At 37.0% G+C, this 23,686-nt stretch overlaps 1 protein-coding gene across 8 annotated transcripts in view; it reads right to left on the reverse strand.

Moving 5' to 3' along the window:
* LOC133639731 (gastrula zinc finger protein XlCGF57.1-like) overlaps positions 1 to 23,686 on the reverse strand; it is a 145,181-nt gene that overhangs the window by 72,294 nt on the left and 49,201 nt on the right. For 5 of the 8 annotated variants that reach the window (XM_062033305.1, XM_062033306.1, XM_062033304.1 and 2 more), the window contains exons 2-3: positions 19,964 to 20,152; positions 3,525 to 6,069 (exon numbers count right to left, since the gene is read on the reverse strand). In XM_062033305.1, coding sequence (XP_061889289.1) covers positions 4,430 to 6,069; positions 19,964 to 20,132 — 1,809 coding nt within the window. In that variant the 5' untranslated portion in view covers positions 20,133 to 20,152 and the 3' untranslated portion in view covers positions 3,525 to 4,429. Of the gene's footprint in view, positions 1 to 3,524; positions 6,070 to 19,963; positions 20,153 to 23,686 lie in introns of those variants that run through there. The other 3 variants (XM_062033313.1, XM_062033314.1, XM_062033315.1) reach the window with 3 other exon arrangements.

Raw genomic sequence — 23,686 nt, forward strand, 5'->3', positions numbered from 1 at the left:
CGGGATGAACGTGAGGAGCAGGAAGATTATTGACGTGATAAATGTCTGCCCGTGTAGTTTGACTTTATTCAATGTGTGTGCTTCCACTGCGCTGCGTGTCAGCTGCGGCCGTCTGGAAACTGCCTGTGTGTAGAATAGAATGGACTTTATTCTCATTATATTTGCATATAACGAGATTAAGGACTCCAATTTAAGGTGCGGTAGTGGGAACAAATACGGGGTAAAAATAAATGACATTACACAAGAGGTAATAAAGAAAAAACTAACAATTGAAATAAACAGACTACTATTCAATACAAATAATAAGCAATCCTGTACAATATACAAAACACTATAGAAATACAAAATACTGTACAATATACAGAACAAGACAAGAGTACCGGAGTCAAAAATAACAATCAGTGTCGGATGTATTGCACTCGAAGGGTAATATTGCACAGTAGGGTATTAGGGTAGGATATTGTATAGGGGTTTGAGTCTGTGTTTATAAGGATTATGTAGTGTTTTATACCTCATTCAGAGTATTATCTTGCTCTATCGCGAGTGAATCTATTTTATCATCGCAGGAATTTGTTTGTCTCGGCACTCCAGCAGACCGGCTGTGCTCGCAGTGATGCGGAGGGAGACCGCAGTCGGTGGTTGAGGATGGTCGAAGGTGCACGGAGTCTTGATGGACAGGAGCGGACACGCACATTAATGCACACAGATCTGCTTGAAGTTCAGGCACCAGATCTGGTTAGTGCCCTGTTTTGTTGAACTCCATCATCTCCGCCAGTCTCTGCCTCTTACACCCTCTCTCCTTCAGTAAAGCCTCCGATTAAGCAGTAAATGTAGATTCTAGTTTACAGATTGATTGAAACTTGTATTAGTAGATTGCACAGTACAGTACTTATTCCGTACAATTGACCACTAAATGGTAACACCCCAATAAGTTTTTCTACTTGTTTAAGTCGGGGTCCACGTTCATCAATTCATGGTAAGTGATTCAATGACCAACATGGTCAGTGAATACATGCAGGAAGGTTAATATTGTTCCTGTGTGTTTTGATATTTTAATAAAATGGCAGAATTTAAAATAATTTCATGTCTTTAACTTATTAAAACTTTATTGTTTGTCAAATAATTGGTAGTCTGTTCTAAATGTTCAAATGTTATCTTGTTTTATTGGTCAGAGCTTTTATTAAATTTCAACTTGTCTGCATTCTGGGTATTCTGGTACTTGCACTCACAACTTAATATCTTTTGCAGATTGATCATTTGTTTCAAGCTTGATGTGGCAGCCTCCTAATGTTAAGTGTTACCAAGCTCCTTGTGGCAGCCTCGTGATTGTAAGTAATATAAATTATGTGTTTAATATCATTGTCATCCTTTTCATGTGATACATGCTAATTCTCTTTATTCTCTATTTCAGGATTATGAATGTGGCAGTATAAAGAATGCAGTTTGGAACTAGCGAGCAGGTGTTTGTTGTTGCAGCATTTTAGGCAGACTCATGGGTATTTAAGGGGCAGTTATCACTATCCATGTCCATATACACATTGCCCATGCAGTTTTAGTAAGCTATTAAATACAAAGTTCATGGTAAACAGCAGAAGTAGCTACATTCAAGTGTCATGTGTGCACATGCAAAGACCTAACAACAGAAAGAGATTATTTTCAACACATAAATCGACATCTGCGGCGTAATGAAATGGTTCCATGTATATTTTTAGGTTGCTCATTTAAAACAAATGTATACAGTACATTTAACACACACAAATATAGGAAACACAACCAACATTCATTGATAGATTTGAAAGGCCTACTGAAAGCCACTACTAGCGACCACGCAGTCTGATAGTTTATATATCAATGATGAAATCTTAACATTGCAACACATGCCAATACGGCCGGGTTAACTTATAAAGTGACATTTTAAATTTCCTGCTAAACTTCCGGTTGAAAACATCTTTGGATGATGACGTATGCGCGTGACGTAACCAGTGAAACGGAAGTATTGGTATACCATTGAATACAATACAAAATAGCTCTGTTTTCATCTCATAATTCCACAGTATTCTGGACATCTGTGTTGGTGAATCTTTTGCAATTTGTTTAATGAACAATGGAGACTGCAAAGAAGAAAGCTGTAGGTGGGATCGGTGGATTAGCGGTGGACTACAGCAACACAACCAGGAGGACTTTATGAGTTGGATAGCAGACGCGCTAGCCGACGCTAGCCACCGACCGCATGGATGATCGGGTGAAGTCTTTCGTCCTTCCGTCGATCGCTGGAACGCAGGTAAGCACGGGTGTTGATGAGCAGATGAGGGCTGGCTGGCGTAGGTGGAGCGCTAATGTTTTTATCATAGCTCTGTGAGGTCCCGTTGCTAAGTTAGCTTCAATGGCGTCGTTAGCAACAGCATTTTAAGCTTCGCCAAGCTGGAAAGCATTAACCGTGTAGTTAAATGTTCATGGTTTAATAGTATTGTTGATTTTATGTCTATCCTTCCAGTCAGGGGTTCATGTATTTTGTTTCTATCTGCATTTGAGCCCAACGCTATCGCGTTAGCTTCGTAGCTAAAGTGTTTCACCGATGTATTGTCGCGGAGATAAAAGTCACTGTGAATGTCCATTTGGCGTTCTGGACTCTCATTTTCAAGAGGATATAGTATCCCAGGTGGTTTAAAATACAAATCTGTGATCCACAATAGAAAAAGGAGAGAGTGTGGAATCCAATGAGCCAGCTTGTACCTAAGTTACGGTCAGAGCGAAATAAGATACACCCTGCACTGCACTCTAGTCCTTCACTCTAACGTACCTCATCCACGAATCTCTCATCCTCGCTCAAATTAATGGGGTAATCGTCGCTTTCTCGGTCCGAATCTCTCTCGCTGCTGGTGTAAACAATGGGGAATTGTGAGGAATACTAGCTCCTGTGACGTCACGCTACTTCCGCTACAGGCAAGGCTTTTTTTATCAGCGAGCAAAAGTTGCGAACTTTATTGACGTTGTTCTATACTAAATCCTTTCAGCAAAAATATGGCAATATCGCGAAATGATCAAGTATGACACATAGAATGGATCTGCTATTCCCGTTTAAATTTAAAAAAATAATTTCAGTAGGCCTTTAAATCTGTATTTTTAGTCTTATTATCAAGGAATAATGAGGTCACACTTATATTAAAACATTAATGCTAAGGTTTCATCCAGTAGTGGACCGGTAACGTCTGATGATGATGATGATGATGAAGATGTATCTGTGCAAGTGAACAATTGGATCCACAAGGGACAACAACCCTTTCCACAGACTACACACACATCAGAAACATAAATGTTAGAAGCCTACAACAATATATGTGAAGAAGACTTTAGGATTAAAAGTGAAGATGTGAGGTGAAATAAGTAGAAATGCAGCAATAAAAACAAGCAACTCCACTCACGATGGCTCTAAAGTTCAGTGATGTGTTGCTAACTTCAGCATTTTTCTTCTTTGTTGATGTTTTGCAGTAGTTAACATCCATGATGTAACAATGCTGCTAATCTACCACAGTCCACATTTTGTTAACCATTTTATTCATTCATACTTTCAATTGGATAATAACATCAATAAAATGCAATGGGAAAATGTGTGAAAAAACCCAAATGAAAATAATAAGATGTCCTCTCTTCAACAATGACAACATACAATAAAATAGTAGCTGTGGAGTTAAAAACTCAGAAGTGGCAGTAATCCATGCCCTACATGGTCAAAATCAGTGAAAACTACAATTCCCAGAATGCCGAGGTAAAATGGCCGCCAAATGACTAATAGAAGGCAGGTGAAAAGGAAGGAGGTCAGTCAGACTCATTCACCAAACAAACTACATGGAAGGAAGAACAGCAAGCAGCCACAACCGCAAGTTCCACTCAACAAGTTTCTCCAAACACACCAATGGTCGGTGAAAAAGCTTCATTTGATGACCATTGAAATGTTTGTGTGATATGCTTAACTTGAACCTGCAAGCTTGTTAATTAGCTTACTGAACTATCCTCATTTGTTTGTTTAAACTGCTGGCTTCAAGTTAAATTACCGCATTACATTTGTAAAACATTGTTTGAAAATAGCTGTGTAATCACATTGTTAACATCTCTGTTTTTGTGCTTTACAACCTACTGATGATTTGGAAGATCAACTGAAATTAAACCAACAATGCTTCAAGTTGGAAAATAAAAAGTTGATCAATTGGAAATCGGGAGTTGTCCCTGGGTCCTTTTTGGAGTAGAAGAGTGGAACTTAACAGTAGCTACATATATAATATTCAATACATGCACACAACTTAAACAGTAATTACAGGACAACATATAAGACTAGAAGATGAGAAGCACTACATACAACATCAAATATACATTCTTATTAAACATGCTGTGTTTTTAAACTACATTTAGCACAATCACTGTTCAAGTCTTTTTAAATCCCTGCAGCTTCCATGACTGTTACACACTTGTGTCTACTCACCTGCTTCTTAAACCTGAACCTTTTAACACACACAGTGCAACTAAACGGTTTCTCTCCGGTGTGTGTTCTCATGTGTGTGGTCATGCATTCCTTTCTGGAGAAACTCTTCTTACAAACAGAGCAAGTAAAAGGTTTCTCACCTGTGTGTGTTCTCATGTGTAATATAATTTCCCACTTAGTGTTGAATCTTTTAGCACAAACAGAGCAAGAAAAAGGTTTCTCACCAGTGTGTGTTCTCATGTGTGTGGTCATGCTCTGCTTTGTGGAGAAACTCTTTTTACAAACAGAGCAAGTAATAGGTTTATCTCCAGTGTGTATTCTCATGTGTGTGGTCATGTGAGTCTTGGTGTTGAATCTTTTAGGACAAACAGAGCAGGTAAAAGGTTTCTCACCAGTGTGTGTTCTCATGTGTAATATAATTTCCGTCTTAGTGTTGAATCTTTTAGCACAAGCTGAGCAAGTAAAAGGTTTCTCTCCAGTGTGTGTTCTCATGTGTCTGGTCACGTGTACCTTTATAGAGAAACTCTTCTTACAAACAGAGCAAAGAAAAGGTTTCTCTCCAGTGTGTGTTCTCATGTGTCTGGTCATGTTACACTTTGTGGAGAAACTCTTCTTACAAACAGAGCAAAGAAAAGGTTTCTCTCCAGTGTGTGTTCTCATGTGTGTGGTCATGTCTTTCTTAGTGTTGAATCTTTTAGGACAAACAGAGCAAGTAAAAGGTTTCTCACCAGTGTGTGTTCTCATGTGTAATATAATTTCCGTCTTAGTGTTGAATCTTTTGGCACAAGCTGAGCAAGTAAAAGGTTTCTCTCCAGTGTGTGTTCTCATGTGTCTGGTCATGTGTACCTTTATAGAGAAACGCTTCTTACAAACAGAGCAAGTAAAAGGTTTCTCTCCAGTGTGTGTTCTCATGTGTGTGGTCATGTTACACTTTGTGGAGAAACTCTTCTTACAAACAGAGCAAGTAAAAGGTTTCTCTCCAGTGTGTGTTCTCATGTGTGTGGTCATGTCTTTCTTAGTGTAGAATCTTTTAGCACAAACAGAGCAAGTAAAAGGTTTCTCACCAGTGTGTATTCTCATGTGTGTGGTCATGACAGTCTTAGTGTTGAATCTTTTAGCACAAACAGAGCAAGTAAAAGGTTTCTCTCCAGTATGTGTTCTCATGTGTCTTGTAAAATATTTCTTCTGTCTAAATGATTTCCCACATTGAGAGCAGTCAAAGTGTTTGTTGTTAGTGTGATGTCTCGTATCACCTTTAGAGTCATTTTGACTCTCCAAAGGTTTTTGGATGTGGTCACTGTGATCAGAAGAGTGTGACATCATGTGGTCCATGTCTGACAGTGGAGCAAAGATGCTGTCTGGTTCTGACTTTATATCTTCACAATGCTCTCCATCAGCTTCTGTGATGTGTTGACTTACAAGCTCCGCCCCTCTGTTCTCCTCACTTTGACTGTGATGAAGCTGTAAGGACTGAGCTTCATCTTCATCATGAAGCTGCTCCTCTTTAATGTGGGAGGGGGCCTGTAGCTCCTTCTGTCCCACACTGGTGTGCCACTCCTCTTCATGACTCCCCGCTGACACCCGCTGGACGTCTGCAGAACAAATGAGGTGTTACTGTATTGAAGTTTGCAGTATTCAAACTATTGACATGTGAGCTAGGCCAAATAGACAGTGATGGGCAGGCTACCTGGACAATGTAGTAAGCTAACCCTAACCCTAACCCTAACCCTAACCCTGGTGGAGAACCAATATGGACTCCCATCAAATATCTCAACATCTGGTCAACATATGTAATAACAAGTGTAGGTAAGATATTGAAATGAATCAAAACAATGTATGTATGCAAATATATATATATATGTATATATATATATATATATATATATATATATATATATATATATACATATATATATATATAGAGAGAAAGAGAGAGAGAGAAAGAGAGAGAGAGAGAGAGAGAGAGATCGTAATAACTTGAAGTAAATAATGAAGATTGAAAACCAATTACAAAAAACTAAATCCAAAACAAGTTTACTAAAAGCTTACCTTTTTATATTTGCATAGTATAAATAATAAATGATAAATGGGTTATACTTGTATAGCGCTTTTCTACCTTCAAGGTACTCAAAGCGCTTTGACACTGTTTTCACATTCACCCATTTACACACACATTCACACACTGATGGAGGGAGCTGCCATGCAAGGCGCTAACCAGCACCCATCAGGAGCAAGGGTGAAGTGTCTTGCCCAAGGACACAACAGACGTGACGAGGATGGTAGAAGGTGGGGATTGAACCCCAGTAACCAGAAAACCTCAGTTTGCTGGCACGGCCACTCTACCAATTTCGCCACGCCGTCCCCCTAATAATTAATTCCCAAGACAAACAGCAGGGGGTCCATCGTCTGGCGGTGGTTTGGCTTCCAGCGGGTAAATGGTGAACAGGTATGCGGCAAAAGCGTTGCTCCAAAAAGTAGCAGCACTGCTAATGTAGCATCATTTGAAAAGTCACCCGCTAGAGCAGGGGTCACCAACGCGGTGCCCGCGGGCACCAGGTAGCCCGTAAGGACCAGATGAGTAGCCCGCCGGCCTGTTCTAAAAATAGCAGCACTTACCAGTGAGCTGCCTCTATTTTTAAAATTTAATTTATTTACTAGCAACCTGGTCTCGCTTTGCCCGACATTTTTAATTCTAAGAGAGACAAAACTCAAATAGAATTTGAAAATCCAAGAAAATATATTAAAGACTTGGTCTTCACTTGTTTAAATAAATTCATTAATTTTTTTACTTTGCTTCTTATAACTTTCAGAAAGACAAATTTAGAGAAAAAATACAACCTTAAAAATGATTTTAGGATTTTTAAACACATATACCTTTTTACCTTTTAAATTCCTTCCTCTTCTTTCCTGACAATTTAAATCAATGTTCAAGTAAATGTATTTTTTTTTATTGTAAAGAATAATAAATAAATTGTAATTTAATTCTTCATTTTAGCTTCTGTTTTTTTGACGAAGAATATTTGTAAAATATTTATTCAAACTTATTATGATTAAAATTCAAAAAAAAATATTCTGGCAAATCTAGAAAATCTGTAGAATCAATTTTGAATCTTATTTCAAAGTCTTTTGAATTTCTTTTAAAATTTTTGTTCTGGAAAATCTAGAAGAAATAATGATTTGTCTTTGTTAGAAATATAGCTTGGTCCAATTTGTTACATATTCTAACAAAGTGTGGATTGGATTTTAAACTATTTAAAACATGTCATCAAAATTGTAAAATTAATCTTAATCAGGAAAAATTACTAATGTTCCATAAATTATTTTTTTAAGTTTTTGTCTTCTTTTTTTTCGGTTGAATTTAGAATTTTAAAGATTCGAAATGGAAGATAAACTATGTTTCAAAATTTAATTGTCATTTTTTTCGTGTTTTCTCCTCTTTTAAACCGTTCAATTAAGTGTAAATATCATTAATTATTAATAATAACATAGAGTTAAAGGTAAATTGAGCAAATTGGCTATTTCTGGCAATTTATTTAAGTGTGTATCAAAATGGTAGCCCTTCGCATTAATCAGTACCCAAGAAGTAGCTCTTGGTTTCAAAAAGGTTGGTGACCCCTGCGCTAGAGAATGAAGAGTGCTTGAAACTCTGCATGTCAACATCTCTGTGACATGGACTAAACATATCCACATATATATGGTGTATCGTGACATGGACTAAACATATCCACATATATATGGTGTATCGTGACATGGACTAAACATATCCACATATATATGGTGTATCGTGACATGGCCTAAACATATCCACATATATGTGGTGTATCATGACATGGACTAAACATATCCACATATATGTGGTGTATCGTGACATGGACTAAACATATCCACATATATATGGTGTATTGTGACATGGCCTAAACATATCCACATATATATGGTGTATCGTGACATGGACTAAACATATCCACATATATATGGTGTATCGTGACATGGACTAAACATATCCACATATATATGGTGTATCGTGACATGGACTAAACATATCCACATATATATGGTGTATCATGACATGGACTAAACATATCCACATATATATGGTGTATCGTGACATGGACTAAACATATCCACATATATGTGGTGTATCGTGACATGGACTAAACATATCCACATATATATGGTGTATCGTGACATGGACTAAACATATCCACATATATATGGTGTATCGTGACATGGCCTAAACATATCCACATATATGTGGTGTATCGTGACATGGACTAAACATATCCACATATATATGGTGTATCATGACATGGACTAAACATATCCACATATATATGGTGTATCGTGACATGGCCTAAACATATCCACATATATGTGGTGTATCGTGACATGGACTAAACATATCCACATATATATGGTGTATCGTGACATGGACTAAACATATCCACATATATATGGTGTATCGTGACATGGACTAAACATATCCACATATATATGGTGTATCATGACATGGACTAAACATATCCACATATATATGGTGTATCGTGACATGGACTAAACATATCCACATATATATGGTGTATCGTGACATGGACTAAATATATCCACATATATATGGTGTATGGTGACATGGCCTAAACATATCCACATATATATGGTGTATCGTGACATGGACTAAACATATCCACATATATATGGTGTATCATGACATGGACTAAACATATCCACATATATATGGTGTATCGTGACATGGACTAAATATATCCACATATATATGGTGTATCGTGACATGGACTAAACATATCCACATATATATGGTGTATCGTGACATGGCCTAAACATATCCACATATATATGGTGTATCGTGACATGGACTAAACATATCCACATATATATGGTGTATTGTGACATGGCCTAAACATATCCACATATATATGGTGTATCGTGACATGGACTAAACATATCCACATATATATGGTGTATCGTGACATGGACTAAACATATCCACATATATATGGTGTATCGTGACATGGACTAAACATATCCACATATATATGGTGTATCGTGACATGGACTAAACATATCCACATATATATGGTGTATCGTGACATGGACTAAACATATCCACATATATATGGTGTATCGTGACATGGCCTAAACATATCCACATATATATGGTGTATCGTGACATGGACTAAACATATCCACATATATATGGTGTATCGTGACATGGCCTAAACATATCCACATATATATGGTGTATCGTGACATGGACTAAACATATCCACATATATATGGTGTATGGTGACATGGCCTAAACATATCCACATATATATGGTGTATGGTGACATGGACTAAACATATCCACATATATATGGTGTATCGTGACATGGACTAAACATATCCACATATATATGGTGTATCGTGACATGGCCTAAACATATCCACATATATATGGTGTATCGTGACATGGACTAAATATATCCACATATATATGGTGTATCGTGACATGGACTAAACATATCCACATATATATGGTGTATCGTGACATGGACTAAACATATCCACATATATATGGTGTATCGTGACATGGACTAAACATATCCACATATATATGGTGTATCGTGACATGGACTAAACATATCCACATATATATGGTGTATCGTGACATGGACTAAACATATCCACATATATATGGTGTATCATGACATGGACTAAACATATCCACATATATATGGTGTATCGTGACATGGACTAAACATATCCACATATATGTGGTGTATCGTGACATGGACTAAACATATCCACATATATATGGTGTATCGTGACATGGACTAAACATATCCACATATATATGGTGTATCGTGACATGGCCTAAACATATCCACATATATGTGGTGTATCGTGACATGGACTAAACATATCCACATATATATGGTGTATCGTGACATGGACTAAACATATCCACATATATATGGTGTATCGTGACATGGACTAAACATATCCACATATATATGGTGTATCATGACATGGACTAAACATATCCACATATATATGGTGTATCGTGACATGGACTAAACATATCCACATATATATGGTGTATCGTGACATGGACTAAATATATCCACATATATATGGTGTATGGTGACATGGCCTAAACATATCCACATATATATGGTGTATCGTGACATGGACTAAACATATCCACATATATATGGTGTATCATGACATGGACTAAACATATCCACATATATATGGTGTATCGTGACATGGACTAAATATATCCACATATATATGGTGTATCGTGACATGGACTAAACATATCCACATATATATGGTGTATCGTGACATGGCCTAAACATATCCACATATATATGGTGTATCGTGACATGGACTAAACATATCCACATATATATGGTGTATTGTGACATGGCCTAAACATATCCACATATATATGGTGTATCGTGACATGGACTAAACATATCCACATATATATGGTGTATCGTGACATGGACTAAACATATCCACATATATATGGTGTATCGTGACATGGACTAAACATATCCACATATATATGGTGTATCGTGACATGGACTAAACATATCCACATATATATGGTGTATCGTGACATGGACTAAACATATCCACATATATATGGTGTATCGTGACATGGCCTAAACATATCCACATATATATGGTGTATCGTGACATGGACTAAACATATCCACATATATATGGTGTATCGTGACATGGCCTAAACATATCCACATATATATGGTGTATCGTGACATGGACTAAACATATCCACATATATATGGTGTATGGTGACATGGCCTAAACATATCCACATATATATGGTGTATGGTGACATGGACTAAACATATCCACATATATATGGTGTATCGTGACATGGACTAAACATATCCACATATATATGGTGTATCGTGACATGGCCTAAACATATCCACATATATATGGTGTATCGTGACATGGACTAAATATATCCACATATATATGGTGTATCGTGACATGGACTAAACATATCCACATATATATGGTGTATCGTGACATGGACTAAACATATCCACATATATATGGTGTATCGTGACATGGCCTAAACATATCCACATATATATGGTGTATGGTGACATGGACTAAACATATCCACATATATATGGTGTATCGTGACATGGACTAAACATATCCACATATATATGGTGTATCGTGACATGGACTAAACATATCCACATATATATGGTGTATCATGACATGGACTAAACATATCCACATATATATGGTGTATCGTGACATGGACTAAACATATCCACATATATATGGTGTATCGTGACATGGACTAAACATATCCACATATATATGGTGTATCGTGACATGGACTAAACATATCCACATATATATGGTGTATCGTGACATGGCCTAAACATATCCACATATATATGGTGTATCGTGACATGGACTAAACATATCCACATATATATGGTGTATTGTGACATGGCCTAAACATATCCACATATATATGGTGTATCGTGACATGGCCTAAACATATCCACATATATATGGTGTATCGTGACATGGACTAAACATATCCACATATATATGGTGTATCGTGACATGGCCTAAACATATCCACATATATATGGTGTATGGTGACATGGACTAAACATATCCACATATATATGGTGTATCGTGACATGGACTAAACATATCCACATATATATGGTGTATCGTGACATGGACTAAACATATCCACATATATATGGTGTATCGTGACATGGACTAAACATATCCACATATATATGGTGTATCGTGACATGGACTAAACATATCCACATATATATGGTGTATCGTGACATGGACTAAACATATCCACATATATATGGTGTATTGTGACATGGCCTAAACATATCCACATATATATGGTGTATCGTGACATGGCCTAAACATATCCACATATATATGGTGTATCGTGACATGGACTAAACATATCCACATATATATGGTGTATCGTGACATGGACTAAACATATCCACATATATATGGTGTATTGTGACATGGACTAAACATATCCACATATATATGGTGTATCGTGACATGGACTAAACATATCCACATATATATGGTGTATCGTGACATGGACTAAACATATCCACATATATATGGTGTATCGTGACATGGACTAAACATATCCACATATATATGGTGTATCGTGACATGGACTAAACATATCCACATATATATGGTGTATCGTGACATGGAAGACTAAACATATCCACATATATATGGTGTATCGTGACATGGACTAAACATATCCACATATATATGGTGTATCGTGACATGGACTAAACATATCCACATATATATGGTGTATCGTGACATGGACTAAACATATCCACATATATATGGTGTATCGTGACATGGACTAAACATATCCACATATATATGGTGTATCGTGACATGGACTAAACATATCCACATATATATGGTGTATCGTGACATGGACTAAACATATCCACATATATATGGTGTATCGTGACATGGACTAAACATATCCACATATATATGGTGTATCGTGACATGGACTAAACATATCCACATATATATGGTGTATCGTGACATGGACTAAACATATCCACATATATATGGTGTATCGTGACATGGACTAAACATATCCACATATATATGGTGTATCGTGACATGGACTAAACATATCCACATATATATGGTGTATCGTGACATGGACTAAACATATCCACATATATATGGTGTATCGTGACATGGACTAAACATATCCACATATATATGGTGTATCGTGACATGGACTAAACATATCCACATATATATGGTGTATCGTGACATGGACTAAACATATCCACATATATATGGTGTATCGTGACATGGACTAAACATATCCACATATATATGGTGTATCGTGACATGGACTAAACATATCCACATATATATGGTGTATCGTGACATGGACTAAACATATCCACATATATATGGTGTATCGTGACATGGACTAAACATATCCACATATATATGGTGTATCGTGACATGGACTAAACATATCCACATATATATGGTGTATCGTGACATGGACTAAACATATCCACATATATATGGTGTATCGTGACATGGACTAAACATATCCACATATATATGGTGTATCGTGACATGGACTAAACATATCCACATATATATGGTGTATCGTGACATGGACTAAACATATCCACATATATATGGTGTATCGTGACATGGACTAAACATATCCACATATATATGGTGTATCGTGACATGGACTAAACATATCCACATATATATGGTGTATCGTGACATGGACTAAACATATCCACATATATATGGTGTATCGTGACATGGACTAAACATATCCACATATATATGGTGTATCGTGACATGGACTAAACATATCCACATATATATGGTGTATCGTGACATGGACTAAACATATCCACATATATATGGTGTATCGTGACATGGACTAAACATATCCACATATATATGGTGTATCGTGACATGGACTAAACATATCCACATATATATGGTGTATCGTGACATGGACTAAACATATCCACATATATATGGTGTATCGTGACATGGACTAAACATATCCACATATATATGGTGTATCGTGACATGGACTAAACATATCCACATATATATGGTGTATCGTGACATGGACTAAACATATCCACATATATATGGTGTATCGTGACATGGACTAAACATATCCACATATATATGGTGTATCGTGACATGGACTAAACATATCCACATATATATGGTGTATCGTGACATGGACTAAACATATCCACATATATATGGTGTATCGTGACATGGACTAAACATATCCACATATATATGGTGTATCGTGACATGGACTAAACATATCCACATATATATGGTGTATCGTGACATGGACTAAACATATCCACATATATATGGTGTATCGTGACATGGACTAAACATATCCACATATATATGGTGTATCGTGACATGGACTAAACATATCCACATATATATGGTGTATCGTGACATGGACTAAACATATCCACATATATATGGTGTATCGTGACATGGACTAAACATATCCACATATATATGGTGTATCGTGACATGGACTAAACATATCCACATATATATGGTGTATCGTGACATGGACTAAACATATCCACATATATATGGTGTATCGTGACATGGACTAAACATATCCACATATATATGGTGTATCGTGACATGGACTAAACATATCCACATATATATGGTGTATCGTGACATGGACTAAACATATCCACATATATATGGTGTATCGTGACATGGACTAAACATATCCACATATATATGGTGTATCGTGACATGGACTAAACATATCCACATATATATGGTGTATCGTGACATGGACTAAACATATCCACATATATATGGTGTATCGTGACATGGACTAAACATATCCACATATATATGGTGTATCGTGACATGGACTAAACATATCCACATATATATGGTGTATCGTGACATGGACTAAACATATCCACATATATATGGTGTATCGTGACATGGACTAAACATATCCACATATATATGGTGTATCGTGACATGGACTAAACATATCCACATATATATGGTGTATCGTGACATGGACTAAACATATCCACATATATATGGTGTATCGTGACATGGACTAAACATATCCACATATATATGGTGTATCGTGACATGGACTAAACATATCCACATATATATGGTGTATCGTGACATGGACTAAACATATCCACATATATATGGTGTATCGTGACATGGACTAAACATATCCACATATATATGGTGTATCGTGACATGGACTAAACATATCCACATATATATGGTGTATCGTGACATGGACTAAACATATCCACATATATATGGTGTATCGTGACATGGACTAAACATATCCACATATATATGGTGTATCGTGACATGGACTAAACATATCCACATATATATGGTGTATCGTGACATGGACTAAACATATCCACATATATATGGTGTATCGTGACATGGACTAAACATATCCACATATATATGGTGTATCGTGACATGGCCTAAACATATCCACATATATATGGTGTATCGTGACATGGACTAAACATATCCACATATATATGGTGTATCGTGACATGGACTAAACATATCCACATATATATGGTGTATCGTGACATGGACTAAACATATCCACATATATATGGTGTATCATGACATGGACTAAACATATCCACATATATATGGTGTATCGTGACATGGACTAAACATATCCACATATATATGGTGTATCGTGACATGGACTAAACATATCCACATATATATGGTGTATCGTGACATGGACTAAACATATCCACATATATATGGTGTATCGTGACATGGACTAAACATATCCACATATATATGGTGTATCGTGACATGGACTAAACATATCCACATATATATGGTGTATCGTGACATGGACTAAACATATCCACATATATATGGTGTATCAGTGACATGGACTAAACATATCCACATATATATGGTGTATCGTGACATGGACTAAACATATCCACATATATATGGTGTATCGTGACATGGACTAAACATATCCACATATATATGGTGTATCAGTGACATGGCCTAAACATATCCACATATATATGGTGTATCGTGACATGGACTAAACATATCCACATATATATGGTGTATCATGACATGGACTAAACATATCCACATATATTTGGTGTATCGTGACATGGACTAAACATATCCACATATATATGGTGTATCGTGACATGGACTAAACATATCCACATATATATGGTGTATCGTGACATGGACTAAACATATCCACATATATATGGTGTATCGTGACATGGACTAAACATATCCACATATATATGGTGTATCGTGACATGGACTAAACATATCCACATATATATGGTGTATCGTGACATGGCCTAAACATATCCACATATATATGGTGTATCGTGACATGGACTAAACATATCCACATATATATGGTGTATCGTGACATGGACTAAACATATCCACATATATATGGTGTATCGTGACATGGACTAAACATATCCACATATATATGGTGTTATCGTGACATGGCCTAAACATATCCACATATATATGGTGTATCGTGACATGGACTAAACATATCCACATATATATGGTGTATAGTGACATGGAGTAAACATATCCACATATATATGTGTATCGTGACATGGACTAAACATATCCACATATATATGGTGTATCGTGACATGGACTAAACATATCCACATATATATGGTGTATCGTGACATGGACTAAACCTATCCACATATATATGGTGTATCGTGACATGGCCTAAACATATCCACATATATATGATGTATCGTGACATGGCCTAAACATATCCACATATATATGGTGTATCGTGACATGGCCTAAACATATCCACATATATATGGTGTATCGTGACATGGACTAAACATATCCACATATATATGGTGTATCGTGACATGGACTAAACATATCCACATATATATGGTGTATCGTGACATGGACTAAACATATCCACATATATATGGTGTATCGTGACATGGACTAAACATATCCACATATATATGGTGTATCGTGACATGGACTAAACATATCCACATATATATGGTGTATAGTGACATGGACTAAACATATCCACATATATATGGTGTATCGTGACATGGCCTAAACATATCCACATATATATTGGTGTATAGTGACATGGACTAAACATATCCACATATATATGGTGTATCGTGACATGGCCTAAACATATCCACATATATATGGTGTATCGTGACATGGACTAAACATATCCACATATATATGGTGTATCGTGACATGGACTAAACATATCCACATATATATGGTGTATCGTGACATGGCCTAAACATATCCACATATATATGGTGTATCGTGACATGGACTAAACATATCCACATATATATGGTGTATAGTGACATGGACTAAACATATCCACATATATATGGTGTATCGTGACATGGCTAAACATATCCACATATATATGGTGTATCGTGACATGGCCTAAACATATCCACATATATATGGTGTATCGTGACATGGACTTAAACATATCCACATATATATGGTGTATCGTGACATGGACTAAACATATCCACATATATATGGTGTATCGTGACATGGCCTAAACATATCCACATATATATGGTGTATCGTGACATGGACTAAACATATCCACATATATATGGTGTATCGTGACATGGACTAAACATATCCACATATATATGGTGTATCGTGACATGGACTAAACATATCCACATATATATGGTGTATAGTGACATGGACTAAACATATCCACATATATATGGTGTATCGTGACATGGCCTAAACATATCCACATATATATGGTGTATCGTGACATGGACTAAACATATCCACATATATATGGTGTATCGTGACATGGCCTAAACATATCCACATATATATGGTGTATCGTGACATGGACTAAACATATCCACATATATATGGTGTATCGTGACATGGACTAAACATATCCACATATATATGGTGTATCGTGACATGGACTAAACATATCCACATATATATGGTGTATAGTGACATGGACTAAACATATCCACATATATATGGTGTATCGTGACATGGCCTAAACATATCCACATATATATGGTGTATCGTGACATGGACTAAACATATCCACATATATATGGTGTATCGTGACATGGACTAAACATATCCACATATATATGGTGTATCGTGACATGGACTAAACATATCCACATATATATGGTGTATCGTGACATGGCCTAAAAATATTGAGATATTAATAAAAGGCCATATCGCCCAGCCCTACTTAGAATGTGACTTTATTTTTTTTTTTTTAAATATATCCACCTTTTGTGTCTTTTATAATGATTGTGAACGATAGAAAAATTCCCCCCCAAAAAGTGCAGTTCCCCTCTAAATTCTAATGATTAGATTTAAAGGCCTACTGAAAGCCACTACTACCGACCACGCAGTCTGATAGTTTATATATCAATGATGAAATCTTAACATTGCAACACATGCCAATACGGACGGGTTAACTTATAAAGTGCAATTTTAAATTTCCCGCTAAACTTCCGGTTGAAAACGTCTATGTATGATGACGTATGCGTGTGACATCAATCGTTGAAACGGAAGTATTGGAACACCATTGAACCCAATACAAAAAGCTCTGTTTTCATCTCGAAATTCCACAGTATTCTGGACATCTGTGTTGGTGAATCTTTTGCAATTTGTTTAACGAACAATGAAGACTGCAAAGAAGAAAGCTGTAGGTGGGATCGGTGTATTAGCGGCCGGCTGCAGCAACACAGTCAGGAGGACTTTGACTTGGATAGCAGACGCGCTATCCGACGCTAGCCGCCGACCGCACGGATGATCGGGTGAAGTCCTTCGTCCTTCCGTCGATCGCTGGAACGCAGGTGAGCACGGGTGTTGATGAGCAGATGAGGGCTGGCTGGTGTAGGTGGAGCGCTAATGTTTTTATCATAGTTCAGTGAGGTCCCTTTGCTAAGTTAGCTTCAATGGCGTCGTTAGCAACAGCATTAAGCTTCGCCAAGCTGGAAAGCATTAACTGTGTATTTACATGTCCATGGTTTAATAGTATTGTTGATCTTCTATCTATCCTTCCAGTCAGGGGTTTATTTCTTCTGTTTCTATCTGCATTTAAGCACGATGCTATCACGTTAGCTCCGTAGCTAAAGAGCTTCGCCGATGTATTGTCGTGGAGATAAAAGTCACAGTGAATGTCCATTTCGTGTTCTCGACTCTCATTTTCAAGAGGATATAGTATCCCAGGTGGTTTAAAATACAAATCTGTGATCCACAATAGAAAAAGGAGAGTGTGGAATCCAATGAGCCAGCTTGTACCTAAGTTACGGTCAGAGCGAAAAAAGATGCGATCTGCACTGCACTCTAGTCCTTCACTCTCACGTTCCTCATCCACGAATCTTTCATCCTGGCTCAAATTAATGGGGTAATCGTCGCTTTCTCGGTCCAAATCGCTCTCGCTGCTGGTGTAAACAATGGGGAAATGTGAGGAGCCTTTCAACCTGTGACGTCACGCTACTTCCGGTACAGGCAAGGCTTTTTTTATCAGCGACCAAAACTTGCGACTTTATTTTCGATGTTCTCTACTAAATCCTTTCAGCAAAAATATGGCAATATCGCAAAATGATCAAGTATGACACATAGAATGGATCTGATATCCCCGTTTAAATAAAAAAAAAATCATTTCAGAAGGCCTTTAAGACTTGAAGTGTATGAGCATGAAGTGATGAAGCCTACTTGGATGAGTCTTCTAAGACAAAGTGAACAGTCCAGTTGTGATGGATTGAATGCCCTGAGAATAAAATGATATGTGCTTACTTGGACTGTGATGAAGCTGTGAGGACTCAGGTGCTTTGTCTTCATGCTCTTCAGTCTTCACAGAGACAACAGTCAGTGGAAACTTGCTGACATCATCCTCCTCCTGCCCTACAACACACTCTCCCTCCTCTTCCTCTTTCATGTGTGGATCCTCTTCTTCCTCTTTCATGTGGGGGGGCTACTGGACGTCTGTTGGGTAAATAAGTAAATAAGATAAATGATAAAAGATAAAGAGATAATATAAATAGTTTTGGACTGACACTGTTAACACAATGAGAGTATTTGTGTTCTTTCCTGTGTTGTGTTAAAAGTGTGTAGCAAAACAACCAATAAAAACACAGGAAATACCACCTTCTGTCCTAAAATTAATTAAAAAGTGGTACAGTGAGTACAAAAACAGACTTGGAAATTTGATGGGAGTCAATTTGAAAAGTTTTATAAGTACAAGGCAGCATTGATTGAGGCATTCTTAACTTCACTGATGTAAAGTCTGTAAATATTGAGATTGTCATTACCATAACTTCAATATCATGGAAATAAAAAAAATCTAATTCCAAAATCATTAAAAAAAAACATTCATGGTATGTTTTTGTTATCATGCAGAATACTTTTGGGTGGTCATTTTGTTGGCTGGGCCAAAAGGAACTTTTAACAAAAACATGTTTTATTAAGTGCTGTTTTATGGAGTATCTCCATCAACAATTCCTCTTTAGGAATTGGAGACCATCTACGACACGCTGAAGGAAAGTCAGTCACCTTTATGTTCTTTTAATAATTCAAGTGTTGACTACTTTGGTTATTGAACATAAATGTTTACTTTCACTTATTGTTGCATGTAACTCAGAATCAGGAAGTGAAAATATAACTTTAATTAGATTTGATTACAGTGTAAAATGTATTTGGTGAGTGTGAGTTTTGTGTAAACATGTTGATACAGGTTTACATCTTCTTGGGGACTGGAACACAGATATGTCCTGAAAGGATGCACCCATTTTTAAAACCTTCGCTAAGCTGTGCCACCAACATTGTCTCACTTAGCTCATTAAGCAAACTACCAAGGTGAGTGAGTCCTTTTAAACCTTCATAGACCTCGTTGTTACTTTTGACCAGTCTAAGATCACCACAAGTGGAACTACTGTATGCGGCTTAAGTGATCATTCATCATTTTCTGTACCCATAAAAAACACAGAACTGAGGCTGATGGCCACAAAACAAGCGAAGCTACAATCCTTAAGACCTAGACTAGCAAGGCTTTCAATCACAAACTGGCAAATTAAGACTCGCCTGGTACTTGCAAGTACACAGGTTTTTGGGTCAATTCCTAACCTCAGAAAAGTAGATAACTTCACAGTCAAAGAGGGTGACAATATTATACCAAACAAAAATGAGATGACCTATCTTGGCTGCATCGTAGAGACTAATCTCTCCAGTGGAAAAATGACTACTAAGGTAGTCAAAGAATCAACCGACAAATTCTGTTCTTACTAGTGTTGTCCCGATACCAATATTTTGGTACCGGGACCTGTACCAAAATATATTTCAATACTTTTCGATACTTTTCTAAATAAAAAGGGACCACAAAAAGGTGCATTATTGGCTTTATTTTAACAGAAAATCTTAGGATACATTAAACATGTTTCTTATTGCAAGTGTGTCCTTAAATAAAATAGTGAACATACTAGACAACTTGTCTTTTAGGAGTAAGTAAACAAACAAAAGCTCCTAATTTAGTCTGCTGACATATGCAGTAGCATATTGTGTCATTTACAGTATATTCTATTATTTTGTCGACATTATTAAGGACAAGTGGTCGAAAATAGATCAGTGTTTCCCACACATTCATTTATTTGTGGCGGCCCGCCACGAAAGAATTACGTCCGCCACAAATTAAAAAAATAAAATAAAAAAATAAATTTAAAAAAAATAAATAAAAACTTTTTTTTTTTTGTCCTCTCCAGCTTCTCAGACAAATCATATAGTTGATGTAGATGCCCATATAGGCTGTTCAGATTTACTTTACAAAAGAGAAGTGTAGGATACTTCTCTTGTCGCCTTATTTGTATTTGACTTTATTAAATGTATTTATATTAGAAACACAACATGTGTATATAACAAAGGGTGCAAAGTCTGCAGGCAGTAGGAAACACATGGTTAAGTGTAGGGAGTAAAACTGATGGCAGTCTAAAGTTCAAGATTTTTGGAGCTCTTTGTTCAGTGGATCAGATGTTTGATGAAGCTCTGTGTCTATCTACCACCACTACTGTTTTCTGTTTATTTGTTACTGACTGTGGCAGGACACCTCTGCCTCTGTTTCACTTTATGTTGCTGGTAAATAATATGGTTGTAGTAGTAGGCTAAAGTTAAATTATTTAGTGTGCACTAATTAAAGGGGCAGAGCTTTGAGACATTTTAGCTTTTATATTTTATAAGATATATTTTTTGTAAGAACCACAATTAATAAATATATTTCAGTGAATAACTTATTGTTCAAATCTGTATATAAATATGTACATAAAGTGTTGTAATTATATTGTAAAATGGATAAATGGATGGACGTTTAAAACAAAACTGTTATTATTAATTAGTAAGTATACATTTTTTTAGCCTTTTTAGAGAAAATCATATCATTGTAGTAAATTATACAAATTACTCGATGATGTCATGGTGACCACGCCCACAGCCACGCCCCCACCACCACAGGTATTTTGGCAGTTTATGGGAAACACTGTGGATTATTAATCTACTTGTTCATTTAATGTTAATATCTGCCTATGTTCTGTTTTAAAATGTTCTATCTACACTTCTGTTAAAATGTAATAATCACTTATTCTTCTGTTGTTTGATACTTTACATTAGTTTTGGATGATACCACAAATTTGGGTATCAATCTGATACCAAATAGTTACAGGATCATACATTGGTCATATTCAAAGTCCTCATGTGTCCAGGGACATATTTCCTGAGTTCATAAACATAATATATATATTTTTTAAACGAAAGAAGATGTTGTGATGCCAAAAAATATTGATGTAATCATAGAAGTAGTACTTTTTAGAGGCGGTATAGTACCGAATATGATTCATTAGTATCATACTATACGAATGCTGGTATAACGTACAACCCATCCATCCATCCATCCATCTTCTTCCGCTTATCCGAGGTTGGGTCGCGGGGGCAGCAGCTTAAGCAGGGAAGCCCAGACTTCCCTCTCCCCAGCCACTTCGTCCAGCTCCTCCCGGGGGATCCCGAGGCGTTCCCAGGCCAGCCGGGAGACATAGTCTTCCCAACGTGTCCTGGGTCTTCCCCGTGGCCTCCTACCGGTTGGACGTGCCCTAAACACCTCCCTAGGGAGGCGTTCGGGTGGCATCCTGACCAGATGCCCGGACCACCTCATCTGGCTCCTCTCCATGTGGAGGAGCAGCGGCTTTACTTTGAGCTCCCACCGGATGGCAGAGCTTCTCACCCTATCTCTAAGGGAGAGCCCCGCCACCCGGCGGAGGAAACTCATTTGGGCCGCATGTACCCGTGATCTTGTCATTTCGGTCATAACCCAAAGCTCATGACCATAGGTGAGGATGGGAACGTAGATCGAGCGGTAAATTGAGAGCTTTGCCTTCCGGCTCAGCTCCTTCTTCACCACAACGGATCGATACAGCGTCCGCATTACTGAAGACGCCGCACCGATCCGCCTGTCGATCTCACAATCCACTCTTCCCTCACTCG

This window comes from Entelurus aequoreus, linkage group LG22 (genome assembly GCF_033978785.1).
Source record: "Entelurus aequoreus isolate RoL-2023_Sb linkage group LG22, RoL_Eaeq_v1.1, whole genome shotgun sequence".
Taxonomy (NCBI): Eukaryota; Metazoa; Chordata; class Actinopteri; order Syngnathiformes; family Syngnathidae; genus Entelurus; species Entelurus aequoreus.